The 13,161-nt window shown below is 37.8% G+C and overlaps 2 protein-coding genes and 1 pseudogene across 5 annotated transcripts; 1 reads left to right on the forward strand and 2 right to left on the reverse strand.

Annotated features, from left to right (window-relative positions):
- Nucleotides 1–2,711: 2,711 nt before the first annotated feature.
- On the forward strand, nt 2,712–6,157 carry LOC110422288 (putative aldo-keto reductase 3; annotated as a pseudogene).
- Nucleotides 6,158–6,572: 415 nt separating this feature from the next.
- On the reverse strand, nt 6,573–8,484 carry LOC110422075 (putative xyloglucan galactosyltransferase GT12). Its single transcript, XM_021435847.1, has one exon. The coding sequence runs from the start codon at nt 8,436–8,438 to the stop codon at nt 6,777–6,779; it is 1,662 nt and encodes a 553-aa protein (XP_021291522.1). The 5' UTR covers nt 8,439–8,484; the 3' UTR covers nt 6,573–6,776.
- A 1,751-nt stretch (nt 8,485–10,235) lies between these two features.
- Nucleotides 10,236–12,792, reverse strand: ABCI14 (trigalactosyldiacylglycerol 1). Of its 4 annotated transcripts, none has more exons than XM_021435133.2 (3): nt 12,507–12,792; nt 11,638–11,700; nt 10,236–11,528 (listed from the first exon to the last, which is right to left on the reverse strand). In XM_021435133.2, the coding sequence occupies exons 2-3, from the start codon at nt 11,682–11,684 to the stop codon at nt 10,523–10,525; spliced, it is 1,053 nt and encodes a 350-aa protein (XP_021290808.1). In that variant the 5' UTR covers nt 11,685–11,700; nt 12,507–12,792; the 3' UTR covers nt 10,236–10,522. The 4 variants fall into 4 exon arrangements, with proteins under 4 accessions (XP_021290808.1, XP_021290806.1, XP_021290807.1 ...); XM_021435131.2 differs by having other exon boundaries at nt 11,638–11,705; XM_021435132.2 differs by having other exon boundaries at nt 11,638–11,825.
- Nucleotides 12,793–13,161: the final 369 nt, after the last annotated feature.

Raw genomic sequence — 13,161 nt, forward strand, 5'->3', positions numbered from 1 at the left:
CTTTAAGCCGGTAAGCAAGCTTGCATAAAAGAGAAAGGAAGACAAGAGAAGAGAATGCTAGCAAAGAGAAGCTAAGCTTGTTTTGAATGAATTGAATTGAAGTGTATTCAATGGGATGATTTACACAAGGAGCATGGGGTTATTTATAGCCAAGGTTCCCCACACATTTCCCTCCAAAAGTTTTCCCTCCAAAACATTTGGGAGGGAAAGCTAAAGTTTCTAGAAGCTCATTTGGAAGGAAAGCTGAAATTTTCAGCAGCTCAATACATGGGTCTGGTGGGCCGACACCCTCTTGGGCTTCCTAGCTGGTCTAGGCCGCACACAGGCTGTGTGCCTGGGAGCTGGAGGGTTGGTGCGCAGAGGCCCCGCATAGGCAGTCTGTCTGGGAGCTGTGCAGGCCTGCGTGCTTGCCGCCGTCTGCCGAGTCATTCTGCGTGCCACGCATCTGCGTGCCGCGTACCTGCGTGACGCGTACCTGCATGCCGCGTACCTGCATGCCGCGCATTTGCATGCCGTGCGGGTTGTCTCGCCTAGGGGCCTGTTCTGTGCTGTGCGCGCAGTCTACCTGACTCTGTCGGGCTGTCTCGCCTAGGGGCCTATTCTGTGCGCTCCTGCTGGCACCCTGTCGAGCTGGCTCGCCTAGGGGTCTGTGCTGTGCGCCCCTGTTGGCACCCTGCACTTGTCTTACGCTATCCAGTGGGGGTCCTTTCCCAGCAATGCTCTCTCACATACCGACACTTCAAGACACCTTTAATGAGTTGAGCTGTGGTACGTGAAGGGAAGAGGGTCCGACGAAATGGAATACTCAATGAGCCTCGATTCCAAAGGTTACAGACTTTAGCTTCCTTGTTGACGCATATGGAGAAAAGTCTCAAAAGAGTATTGCTCAGTAATGGACCCATTAATAACCATTGGTCAAACCCAAAAAGGAACATTTGAGCCATTGCCCACAATCCATTGGCATGCTTCGAATCTCACACGATTTTGAACACCTTCAACGGGTGAACGGCTGATGATGCATTTCCACGTCGTTGACATTCTCCCGCTCTGTGAAGTCGATGGGAGCCAAGGGGATTTGCCAATCCTATATTTCTCAAGAAGTAAATGTCTCCAGAATGCTTTGTCCTCCACCCCATAACGCCACCATCATTTTCCAAGCAGTGCAATTTTTAATTGGCAAATGTTAACAACTCTGAGTCCGTCATATGGTTTGGGTTTGCATATGGCATCTGCTGGTTTAGTCAAGAATCTCCCTCTACCAGCTGAACAGGACGATGTTTGTGATACTTGTCTCCATGGAAAGCAAACTAGATCATTATTTCCCAAAAGCAACTTGACTCGAGCTACAGAAAGGCTTCAGTTGATGCACTCCGATGTTGGTGGACTTTATGGTGCTGTTATGGTGGATTTCAAAAATCAAATGAAGTCTCAGTTTAGGATGAGTGATCTGGGTTTAATGTCTAATGTTTTGGGTTTGGAAATTCAGCAAAAGATGCTAAGGACTTACTGAAAAAATTTCAAATGCAAGCTTGCAAGCCAGTTGCAACTCCTATAACATTCGGATGCGGGCTTCTCAAGGAGGATGGAGGTGCTAAAAGAGATGTCACTACTTACAAAAGTATAATTGGAGGTCTACTGTATTTGTCATCAACACGACCAGATTTGATGTTTGCTACCATTTTACTCTCACGACTCATGCAATCACCTTTTGCTTTTCTTCTAGCTATTGCTAAGCGATTTGGCCGATTGCTATGAAGACTCAAGGAACAAAGTGGGTGTCTGCAACATAGACTCCAAAGAGATGTGTTGACATTGAGGTCTGAAGTTGCAGAACATGGCGCTAGAAGGAGGCACGAACCTCCCCATGATGCCACTAACTTACTGGTTTATAGTTGGTTTCAGTTTTTTTTCCTTTTATTTCTCTTAGTGGCTGCATGTTGTGTGCCCACTGGCCATGATGTAAAGGAAATACCTAGAACACGTTTAGTGCTTAAAAAGTTCCCTACTTTATTACTTTCTATTTGCTTTGTTAACTACTTGTATTTAAATTACCAAAACTGTTAATGCTATTGTTATCTTCGTCAATCTTTTTGATAGTTTCTCTTTTCTGGTTTTTGAGCTTTCTCTCTTCAACAGATTTTTAGCACTTAACCTTCTCTTAAGAATACTTACATTTTACTTTTCAAAAGAAAAGAAAACTTAAAATTCTAACAGATACCAAGGAAATGAAAGACGCCACCTTGCCCCTTGGGATGTTTGCCATATCATTGCCCAATCCATCGTCAATCCCCACTGAATAGAGGCATGATTTATTAAAATTGATTTTGAGACCGGTAACAAGCTCAGAGCAACACAAGGGATGCCTCATACTAACTACTTCTTGAAGACTCGGTTCCAGAAAGATGATTGTCTCATCTGTAAACTGGAGGTGAGAAATAGCCAACCCCGAAGTCAGTGAGTGTGATGCCACGAAGGAGCCATGATTGTTCATCTCAGATGAATAATATATAGAGCTTCCACAGACATAATGAAGAGGAAGGGGGATGGTGGGTCTCTTTGAGGAAGGCACTGCTTCACCGGGAGTTCAGCTATAGTCGATCCATTAACAAGGACAGAGACACAAACTGTGAATATGCATTCAAAGATCCATCTACATCATTTCCCACTTGTTAGTAGTATAGCTTTTAAGTTTCTGTTGAAAGAAAGAAGAAATGGAAACTAAGGTTGGGAGAATAATGCAGGAACCCAAGGCCTGGAAATTTCAGTGCATGGCCTAGGCTGCAGCAGCATGTCAGCCTTCTACGGACCACCCAAGCCTGCATCCGACATGATCAACCTCATCCACCATGCCATCAACTCTGGAGTCACTTTTCTCGACACTTCCGATGTTTGTGGTCCCCACACTGACGACATCCTTCTGGGAAAGGCCTTGAAAGATATCAGAGACACAGTTGAATTGGCTACTAAATTTGGTGCTTGCATTGTGGATGGCAAAAGTGAGGGTAGCTTGAAACGCCTTAGTGTGGAGTGTATTGATCTTTATTATCAGCATCGGGTTGACACCAAGGTTCCCATCGAAGTCACGGTCTGCTGCTTTCTGCTCTGCTCTTGTCTTTGTTAAGGTTTATTTGTTAAATAGTTATACACACGTACATACATGCATACATGGATGTTTAACTTTCATGTACGGGTGTTCTCCCAGGTGGGGGAACTAAAGAAATTAGTTGAAGAGGGTAAAATAAAGTATATAGGTCTATCTGAGCCATCTGCTTCAACTATCAGAAGGGCACATTCTATTCATCCAATAACTGCTGCGCAGTTGGAGTGGTCCTTGTGGGCTAGAGATGTTGAGGAAGAAATAATTCCTACTTGCAGGTTAGCCATGGATAAGAGTACGACACTGACAATATTTAGCAATTTCAAATTCTAGTGTCTCATTTCTTTTCATTTCTTGGGGAACTTGGTATTGGTATTTCATCATGGCCTAAACTGATAGAAACCTTTTTCTGATGATGACGTCAGGAAGGTTCGTTTCCACAACACTCTTTATTGATGTCCTGAAAAATTTTGTGTTTGTTAAATTCTTAGGCATATCAAATTTTAGGACACTCATCGTATGTCAAAGCATGAATTTCTTCTACTGTAAAAGACCGTCAGGGGCTTACTTGTCCAAATACGTGTCTTTAATGGTGTTATGAATTAGAGTATCCACTTCTAACCAGCAGAAGAATTTAGAATACTTTTGGGACCAACTGTAAGATTTGAGATGATAACCAAAGTTTCCTGTGACTTAACAGGTTCTCCAATTTTTTGTTTTTGTTAGGCTTTTCTATAGGACTGCAGAGTCAACAGCTCCTAACTTCAGTCCCTAAATGCCTTCATTTTAGAACCCTTGTTCTTCTTGGTTGCATTGTCAGTGTACTGCCCCTTGCATTCTCATTGTGCTTTCATCTTGTCATGAAAAATTCTCTCCAAAGTGTGATTTGGTATGGGCTAACCATCTAGAGAAAACATCTGTTGGAATGTTAATTGTTCATGGTTATCTGTCAGTATTGGCAGCAATAACTTGCATATATATATATATATCTTAATCCTCCTCCTCATTGCATGCATTTTGTTACTCTAATCCTGTGTCATCCTGTATTCAAATCTCCCTACCTAATCAAGGAATTAAAGATCCCGTAAAGGATTTTAGTTTCAATATATAAAAAATTGTTGGCAGTAATCTTCATTTTGTCGGATTCGTGATAAACAATAATGGTTTGTAAAATGCAATAGAGACACCTCGTTTCCACTAAACAAGACAATGCTTTCGAGGGTGTGTTATTTTTTTGTAACGCCTTGCTTGCTTGCCTTACAATTTATTCTGATGGACCACCCCATTAACAAAATTTTTACGCTTTTGTTTCTTTAAAAATGCTCGGTTTATTCTTGGAAATTTCTGACTACATCTGGATTCACTTGGTTGCCTCTTGCTTAAAGTCAATTGAAGGGCCATTGAGTTCCTTTTTTGGATAAATGGTTTTTTGTATTCATCCGAAGAAGCAAGCAAGCCGGCTACATAGAGAACAAGATGCAAAATGCAGCAAAACTGTTTGTATCAACATTGAAAAAACTAATAAGAACAGAAGATAACTATACAACCATACAAACATATTTTCCTCTAACCCCCAGTTGGTAACGAGCAACTTATTAATGCTATCCCCTGGTATCTGCTGCATACCAAGAAGCCTGCACCTATCAATCAACCCCCTTAATGCAATTAAGAATTACAGAAGTGGAACTAGCCCTCGCTCCATAAAGTCTACTATTGTTTTCCATCCAAATGAAGTAAAGATAGGCGCCCCAAGCGAGCCTTGGGACTACTGCAATTACAGCTTTCCAAGGGCCATTGAAATTTCAGATTTATCTGGTTGGTCTTTTCACTACGGACTGTCCTTGTAAAAGTTATCTCACGCTTGCATCACAATGGTTTTCTTGTTTCTTTCTTTTCTTTTCTTTTTTCCCTTGAACACTTGAGTTTTCCTAGCGTGCAAGAGTTGAAAAATCCATGGGTTTCAACTACTCAATCGATTCTTACTTTTACAAAGTTCCACTAACCTGAAAAGGAAGTAGTGTAAAGAATCACTGAAAAGAGAAAATTTTTCACCTTCAACATGTTGTCTTTAATCATTATCACCTTCTTTTTAGTTAGTGCTTCAAACTTTTATTTATTTTTCTACTCTTGATTCACAGCATCAAGGTCTAGGCCCTGCTGGATTATCTATTTGCTTAAGCACATGGCTGGCATGCATTAAGCCTTCTATCCTGCAGAGAAGCATGCTCTTGTTTACTCCATGGTTGATCCTGGCCATTTCCTTGAAAAGGGCTGCTTTGAATTACAACAGCCGTACTGCAGTTCCCACTACCTTAGTATTCTGCTCAGCTTTTCCACAGTACCATATATTTATTAGTTTCTTAAGAGATTAAGAAACAACATTTGCTGATGTAGCAAATCCATTTTCCTATCTTCAACAAACTTTTATTCTTCAAGTTTCTTTCTTCTTTTCACCTTGATTAGGCTTTGCTTTCGCAAGTGCCAAGTAGTGGTTTTCTGATTTGCTCTGTTTGGTTTTTAGCTAAATTGGTTTTCTGCTATCTGCTTATAAATTGCTAATGTTTTTTAATGATAAAGTCACTGATTTCAATTCCCACGTTTCTTCCACGGTTCCAACGTGAAAATCTTGGGCATAACAAACACCTCTTTGAGCGGGTTAATGAGATGGCAAGGAGAAAAGGGTGCAGCCCATCACAGCTTGCATTAGCCTGGATCCATCATCAAGGGGATGATGTCTGCCCAAATACCTGGAACCACCAAAACTGAAAACCTAAACGAGGATATCAGGGCTTTGTCCATGAAACTAACACCTGAAGAGATGGCTGAAATAGAATCCATTGATTCATCAGATACTGTAAAAGGAGACAGATATGGGGACACTGCCCCAACCTACAAGAACTCTGATTCCCCACCCTTATCTTCATGGAAACCTGCGTGAGAGAATGCGTTTTGTGATATATGTACAATCTTCTAGATGAGTTATTGACTTAGCATGCTACTGCCTTTGAGATCTTTGAAACAGTGCTGAGTTCCTAATGTTCTGCGAATAAGGTCTCTGTCAAAAATACCAAATGTGGGTGTCAATCCACAAACTGAGAAGTTCGTATGTGAAGTTTATCTTGCTGAGATATAGGCAAGTTGAATCTCAAAGAGCAAGTTTTTCAATGTTTGAGGCATCTGAACTTGAATAATTTCTCTGCATCTATTCAACTTGTCTCAAAGCCCTTGTTAAATTTGGCTGCTATCAGGTTTGTTAAGCATTAGACTATTTTCTACTAGATATTTATCTTCATTCTACTTCGATGGTAACGCTTGTTGGCTGTGATAAGTTTTCAGCTATCGTAAGTCGTGTTCTGGTCTATCCAATCCTATCTCCAAGGTTAATTCTTAAATTAGAAGCCAAAGGAAGTCAAGTTTTATGAGATTTCAAATACTAATGAAACATGGCAACATATTAATTCAAAGATCTGTAACATTCGCTACACATGTTTTCACATATACCTCAGAAGTCAGGACTACAAAGAGGATGAACAGATGATCAACCATCCATTAACCCAACACAAAAATTTCATCAAGGAAAATAAATAAACAAAATGGAGATCCTCACCCCTTCAATTCCAGTCAAATAAGTAATGCACTAGTTTTTGTCTAATCTTGCATTCCTGTGCTCTTTGTTCTTTTAAAAGAATTGGTCCAACGGGTGGTCTCCCACTATACCAGATAATTTTAACTTCCAGCGGTTCCCCACAGCAAAATCAACACTGGGGTCCTTTCCTTCCTTGGTATCTGTCCTAACTTTCTCAACTCTCTTAAGAACTCTTTTAACTGCAATGTCAAACGCATCCTCGAGTCTCTCCAATCTGGACCTGGGATCTGCATATATCGTCTTCGGGATCAGCTTTACAACCTGTTTTCTCATAGCTAATACTCGGTCTTTCGAAAACCGTGAAAGTGCCTCCTTGATGCTGACTGTGCAATCTTTTATTTCATTGGCAGGAATGTACACAGAATATTTAGTATAATTCTTTGGAAAGTACCATTTGTACTGTGCATAAGCAGAATAGGGATGGAAGAAAACAGGAATGCACCCTGCCAGGATCGAATCAAAAGTTGAACGCCGACTGTATGAATCCCCTGGAGGCTGTAAGCAGAAAGTAGAGTCCCGAAACACCTTAATTACTTCAACTGGAGAATCGCACTTGTTTCCACCAGGCTGACAATTAAGGAACTTGCATGTCTCTTCTGAGGCTAAACATTGCTTGATAATCTCGCCCCGGATTGAGTCATTCGCACCTGGACGTGGAGCACCAGCAAAAGCGAATAGATATCGCCTTTTTTGACTTCTCATTTTTCTCTGCCAACGAATTATATCACTGTCGCTTGATGGATGGAAGTACGTTGGATATGGTATTGCAAACTCATTGCTCCAGGAGCTTGACTCTATAGATAACATTGTCATGTTCATGGATTCGGGAAAAGACATAAGCCGGCTGCCCCAATTAGATTGAATTTCTGTTTGTCTCCGAAAATCCCAAGCTATCCTACCTGCAACAAAGAAATGGTCTCTACCCCACATCCGTTTCCATTCGGCCTTTTTTCCAAGCCAGTTGACCAAATCATAAGCAGAAGAATCTCTAACAGATGTGTTAAAACCCCAGAGGTAACGACCAACATCTAGGCCAGCGTAGAAGGGTACAAAAATTGCTGAAGCCACCGAAGAATCATCGGTTAAGCACTTGTACTGATTCATTCTGTGATGGAAAATGACTTCTAACAAGAACTGGTTTGTTTCAAACCAATTCCTTTCAGATAAAACCCCTTGTGGTCTTACAACCTTAGGACCAAGCCCCAAATTCATCAGGGATGGACACATATCAAACCATTTGACAAGCATTCGACAATCTTTGAGTACATCAGTATTGAATCTACTTGGAAGATGGTGAATGTATATGTATTTACCCGCACACGGATCCTCTCTTTTCCGATCATCACTAGATTGTTGATCACCAACGTCCTGAATCTTGTTTTCTCTCCTTGCATTAGATAAGGTAACATTATTTTCCAGGGCAGGAAAATCCTGTGTAGCTTCATTAATATAACTGCGGGTGAAATTGGGTGGTGGGGCAATAGTTTCATTAGTTTTGTCCATGGGAACGAGTTGGTTAGTTTTCTGGGTGTTGAGAGCATCAGCAAAGCTGTGGACAAGGAAGGAGACTCCATTCTTGGCACCGGGTAGAGCTGAATAATCCAAGCAGAGCAATACCAAGCAAAAAACGAAGGAAACAAAAATAACAAACCAGAGTTGCTTATAACTCTGCTTGCCGATGATCGGCTTCTCCATTTTCACCCCGCCGTGACAAAATTCTGAAACGAAAAACCACGAGCCACACCAGAAAACAAGATGACTTGGTACAAAGAGAAGACCACAGATGACTTTAAGAGGCCTGGGTCAATGAAAAAATCATACGGAGATTGTTTTTGAAACAAGAAGAAAACTGAAAAAGTAGCAACATAAACTTATTATTGTTAGGTCTAAGGTAAAAAAAAACTAAAGAATATTCAAGGCAAGGCTGCGTCCATTGACGGACACTTCCAAACATGCAAATACCACGTATCCTTTTTGGATTCATTGCATCAAAGCAATAAAAATTACTTAATATGTTTCCTTTTCTGCTGATTCCAGTCTGTCTCATTTATAATGAGTAAGACAGTTATACATATCATTGGTTTATTGTATGTACATAGCAGCTCACAACCTCAGACCAGTGAAAATATCGATATTGATTTAAGAGAGACGGGATATACTCTTCTTTCAAGTGAAGTTACCTGCTTGACCACCACATTTTATGGATCTATATCATCACTTAGGACTTTGCAACTTAATTTTTGGACTGGATATAACTTAGCACGTGGGTAAAAACTTTTACAATTTTGTTAAATACCTTTGCTTTATCTTAAAGAATTCAGGGCAAAAGCAATTGATTTGAGGCAGATGCACGAATATCTAGCATATGGGAGACGGGACAGGAATTTAGGGTTATTTGAAAGAGATACATAGTTAAATTAGTGAACAAATTTCAAGATATAATATTTAAAAAGTTTTTGAATTATTTATAAAAATTTAAATAATTTTTTTTTATATAATTAAGTTTTATATTTTATTTTAAGTCAAATAGATCGATGTTTATCATTAATGATTGACTAATTGATATTAATTAAAACATCATTTGTTATTTTATATTATATGATGTTATTATAATATGTTGAATAATGACGTGACATGTTAATATGTCATGATGATATAATCACGTGATGTTTTTTATTTTTCATATTAACGTTATATTAGTGTCATATCAATTTAATCTAAATATAAAAACAAGAGATGTTTTTGAAATCAATTATTAATTTATTTAATTTAAAATAAAAATATAAAAAATTAATATATTAATATGACATAATGATATAATCATGTAATATTTTTTATTTTTTATATCCATTAGTGCCACATCAATATTAATAGATAAAAACAAGTGATATTTTGAAGTCCACCTTTAATTATAAAGATTTATTTGATACAAAATAAAAATATAAAAATTTGATTCAATATAATAGAAAAATAAAAAAAATATTTAAAATTTTTTAAATAATTTATAAAATTTTTAAAGTATTATGCCTAATTGCAACCAATAAGAGAGAAAGGGTAATATGATGAGTTAAAGCACAATAAAAAGTCTTTTCTTAATAATTATCACCATCTTTATAACTGTAAATCCATATACATCTCAAATTAATAATAATCATAAATTCATAAATATTTTCGTTATAATTATAAAAAAATATTTAATAATTTCTCCATAACTTGATTTTAGAAAATCACTGTATACACCTTTCTTATCAGTCATAGACTTTATAAATAAAAGAAGCACGTGGAGTTACGAATTATTGCATAAATAAACACTAATGAAACAAAGCTTTTTAATAAATGTGAAAATAAAATTATTATCGCATTTTAGTCTGTTGAATATTCCACTTGAAAGAGTGAACCAGGTTTTAGCAGCTGCAGCCAAAAACTGATCTTCACTCTTCTTTTCCTCCTACTTTTCTCACTTACAATGACAGAAGAAGTTGACACTTTTGTTTTTAGTGAATAGAAAGTAGTTTTCATAGAAAGCAATTTTATCGAAATTTGGTGGCCTTAACTGACCCAAAAAAGTACATTTTTCTTGATTCTACTGAAATTACTTCAACACTGAGTCTCTTGAGAATTGGACATGGAAGGTACAGGCTGGTAATATTAATAAAACACTGCTGGACTTTACATAACCTACGATTTTTGCTAATATGTTATCTGTCTCTATAGGTGCCATCCATCAAACAACACCAGTGAGAAAACTGTAGAAGATGCCAACAAACAGGCCAGCCTCATTACACACAATTCTTCAAAGAATCTCCAGCTCCTTGGAAGAAGCAATACGAGAGTGCAAAATCAGCCATAAATATACCAACAAGAGAGATAACCACAGCTGAAGTTGTTGACTCGCCCACACCTTTGGCTCCTCCCATGGTGGTAACTCCCCAAGCACAGCTCACAATAGATATGATCATACCAAAAACCTGTGACTTGATCATTGCACTAATTATATCCCATGATTGCAGAGCCCTTTGAGCTGAATCTAGGATGATATTAATGCTAATCCCATAAACACCATCAGCCAGAAGGGCACTTGATGCCATGCCCATTGTGAAACACATCAGAGTTAAAAATGGTAAAGCTAAAGAGGAAGCAATCACTCTGGGCGTGACCAAATAATCAACAGGGTTCGATCCAAGAACTCTCAGCGTGTCGGTTTGCTCAGAAACCTGCATCGTTCCTAATTCTGCAGCAAACGCACTTCCAATTCGCCCCGCAACCACAACTGATGTAACCACCGGACTTAGCTCCCTTGAGAAGGCTAAGGCCAACACCCCACCAACTGATCGGTTCAAACCCAATCGGGTAAATTCTCTAACAAACTGAATAGTGAAGGCCATACCAACAAATGCAGAGGTCAGAAGGCAAACACCAACTGATTTAGGTCCAACTCTCTCCAGTTGTTGGAGGGTATTCTTCCAGTGAACTTTTCCCTTTAGAGTCCTAATAATAACCTGTCCCGCAAGGACAAGAACAGACAATCCTCTCCACAAGTACCTTGGAGGAGACCATTTGCTAAAGAATGTCTCCGGTTCTGAACAGGGTGCATGGTTTGTATTGTTGTCTTCTTCTAGCACAGGGGCATATTGGTGGCCATCATCTGTGTTGGAAATCACAAACAATCTGGTTTTGTGGATGGGTGCTAGAAATCTAAGAGACTGACCTCTTGCAGTCACACCAAGTCGACTTGAATTCCAACCTCCTAGTTTCATCCACCCATCAGATTTGATAGAGTTCTTTCTACAATATATTTAAAGATATTAAATCTCATAGATAGAGCATCAGCTGTAATTTGAATTTGGAATGATAGTAAATGATGATATTAGAAGAGAGAGAGAGAGAGAGAGACCTGCTAGAAAAGAAAATTATAGGATGAAGTTGAAAAGCTGTTTGCATATTTGGTCCCTCCTACCTGAACTTCTACAATAGGAAACCTCATGTAAGACCTTAAAGTTGGCCATTATACCAATCAAATTTCAATCAGACCAAAGCTCTACACAAATATTTAATTTTGCTTCTGTCAAAAAGCATTTTCACCTGAACATTAGCCAAAACAAAAATGTTGGTCTAGAACCATCATACAGATGAAAATCAGCGATATAAAACCAAAAAAATAAAAAATAAAAAGATTGAAGATACAGAGTCAAACTTACACGAAGCTGGAATGGGTTTTCTTGATATGCTACCGCCAGATAGCAATGAATCCACAAGAACCAATGACAAATAAATTTCTACATTATTCATATATTTAAGATAAAAGCACTTATCTTTGTTAACAAGTTCATTTCCGTTCTTGAATTCAGAAAATCCAATAAGCTAGAATTAAGTGCTTTGAGGGCTTTTTGTTTTGTCTTTTTTAATCTGAATTAAGGAAGAGCACCAGTTTGAGATCGGATTGCAGAAAAAAAAAAAACCCTAAAAAACGACTTTCCAGTTCAAAGAAAGTCTCCAAACTTGGTACAATTGCAGAAATAAGCTAGTTAGTGCAATACCCAAAACCAAAATATCAAGATTTATCTCAAGAACAGTTCAAAATTCCACCAACCTGTCACCCCAAATATCTAAATCTACTGTGCAACTTAATCATAAACCCCAGCATTAAAAACCCAAATACAAATTTGCATATAACAAGCTTAAAGCAACAAGTTTCTCAAGGGCACATCAGATATAACCTTAGAATTCAAGAAAAAAACACTTGTAAGAAGAATATATATATACCTTGGATTGAAGAGGGAAGGAACTTATAGTTGGCAGTGAGGGGAGACGGCTTCTACTATCGTACAGTGTGACTCAAGTGTTTCACTGAATTGTCTATAAATTCTTTCCTTACGGAGAATGAAAATTGAGGTTCAGCAAATGAGAATTATAGCTCTTTTCTTTTTCTTTTTTCTTTTTAATTTTTTACATGCCAGTGCCGTTCACTCTTTTGCAGCTCCAAAGTACCTCGCCTCGTGTTGTTTTGTGCATTCGCGCAGCTAGAACTTGCTTTTTCTTTTTCTTTTTCTTTTTCTTATTAATGGGTGTGATTGTGCATCATAACACGTGAATATAATACTTTTTTTGTTTTTCATTTTTATAAAAATTAAGATAAAAGTTTTGACTTTTATATATTTTATATTAAAATTTATTTTTATGATAAATTCAATATTTTTTAATATAAAAATACAAATATAAAAAATAAATTTATAAAATAAAATAAAAATATTAAGTGTTAAAAAATTGTATTTTAAAATATCTCAAAAAACAAAAAAAAAAACTAAAAACGAAGTAACCAAGTGAATAATTAAAATAATCATAACAATGTTATAAACCCTTACAGAATGCATGGATTTTGTTTATCTGAAAATTGAGAATAACGTGAGTTTTAATCTTT

Source organism: Theobroma umbraticum, unplaced genomic scaffold (genome assembly GCF_002168275.2).
Source record: "Theobroma umbraticum cultivar Fairchild unplaced genomic scaffold, ASM216827v3 scaffold_130.0, whole genome shotgun sequence".
NCBI lineage: Eukaryota > Viridiplantae > Streptophyta > Magnoliopsida > Malvales > Malvaceae > Theobroma > Theobroma umbraticum.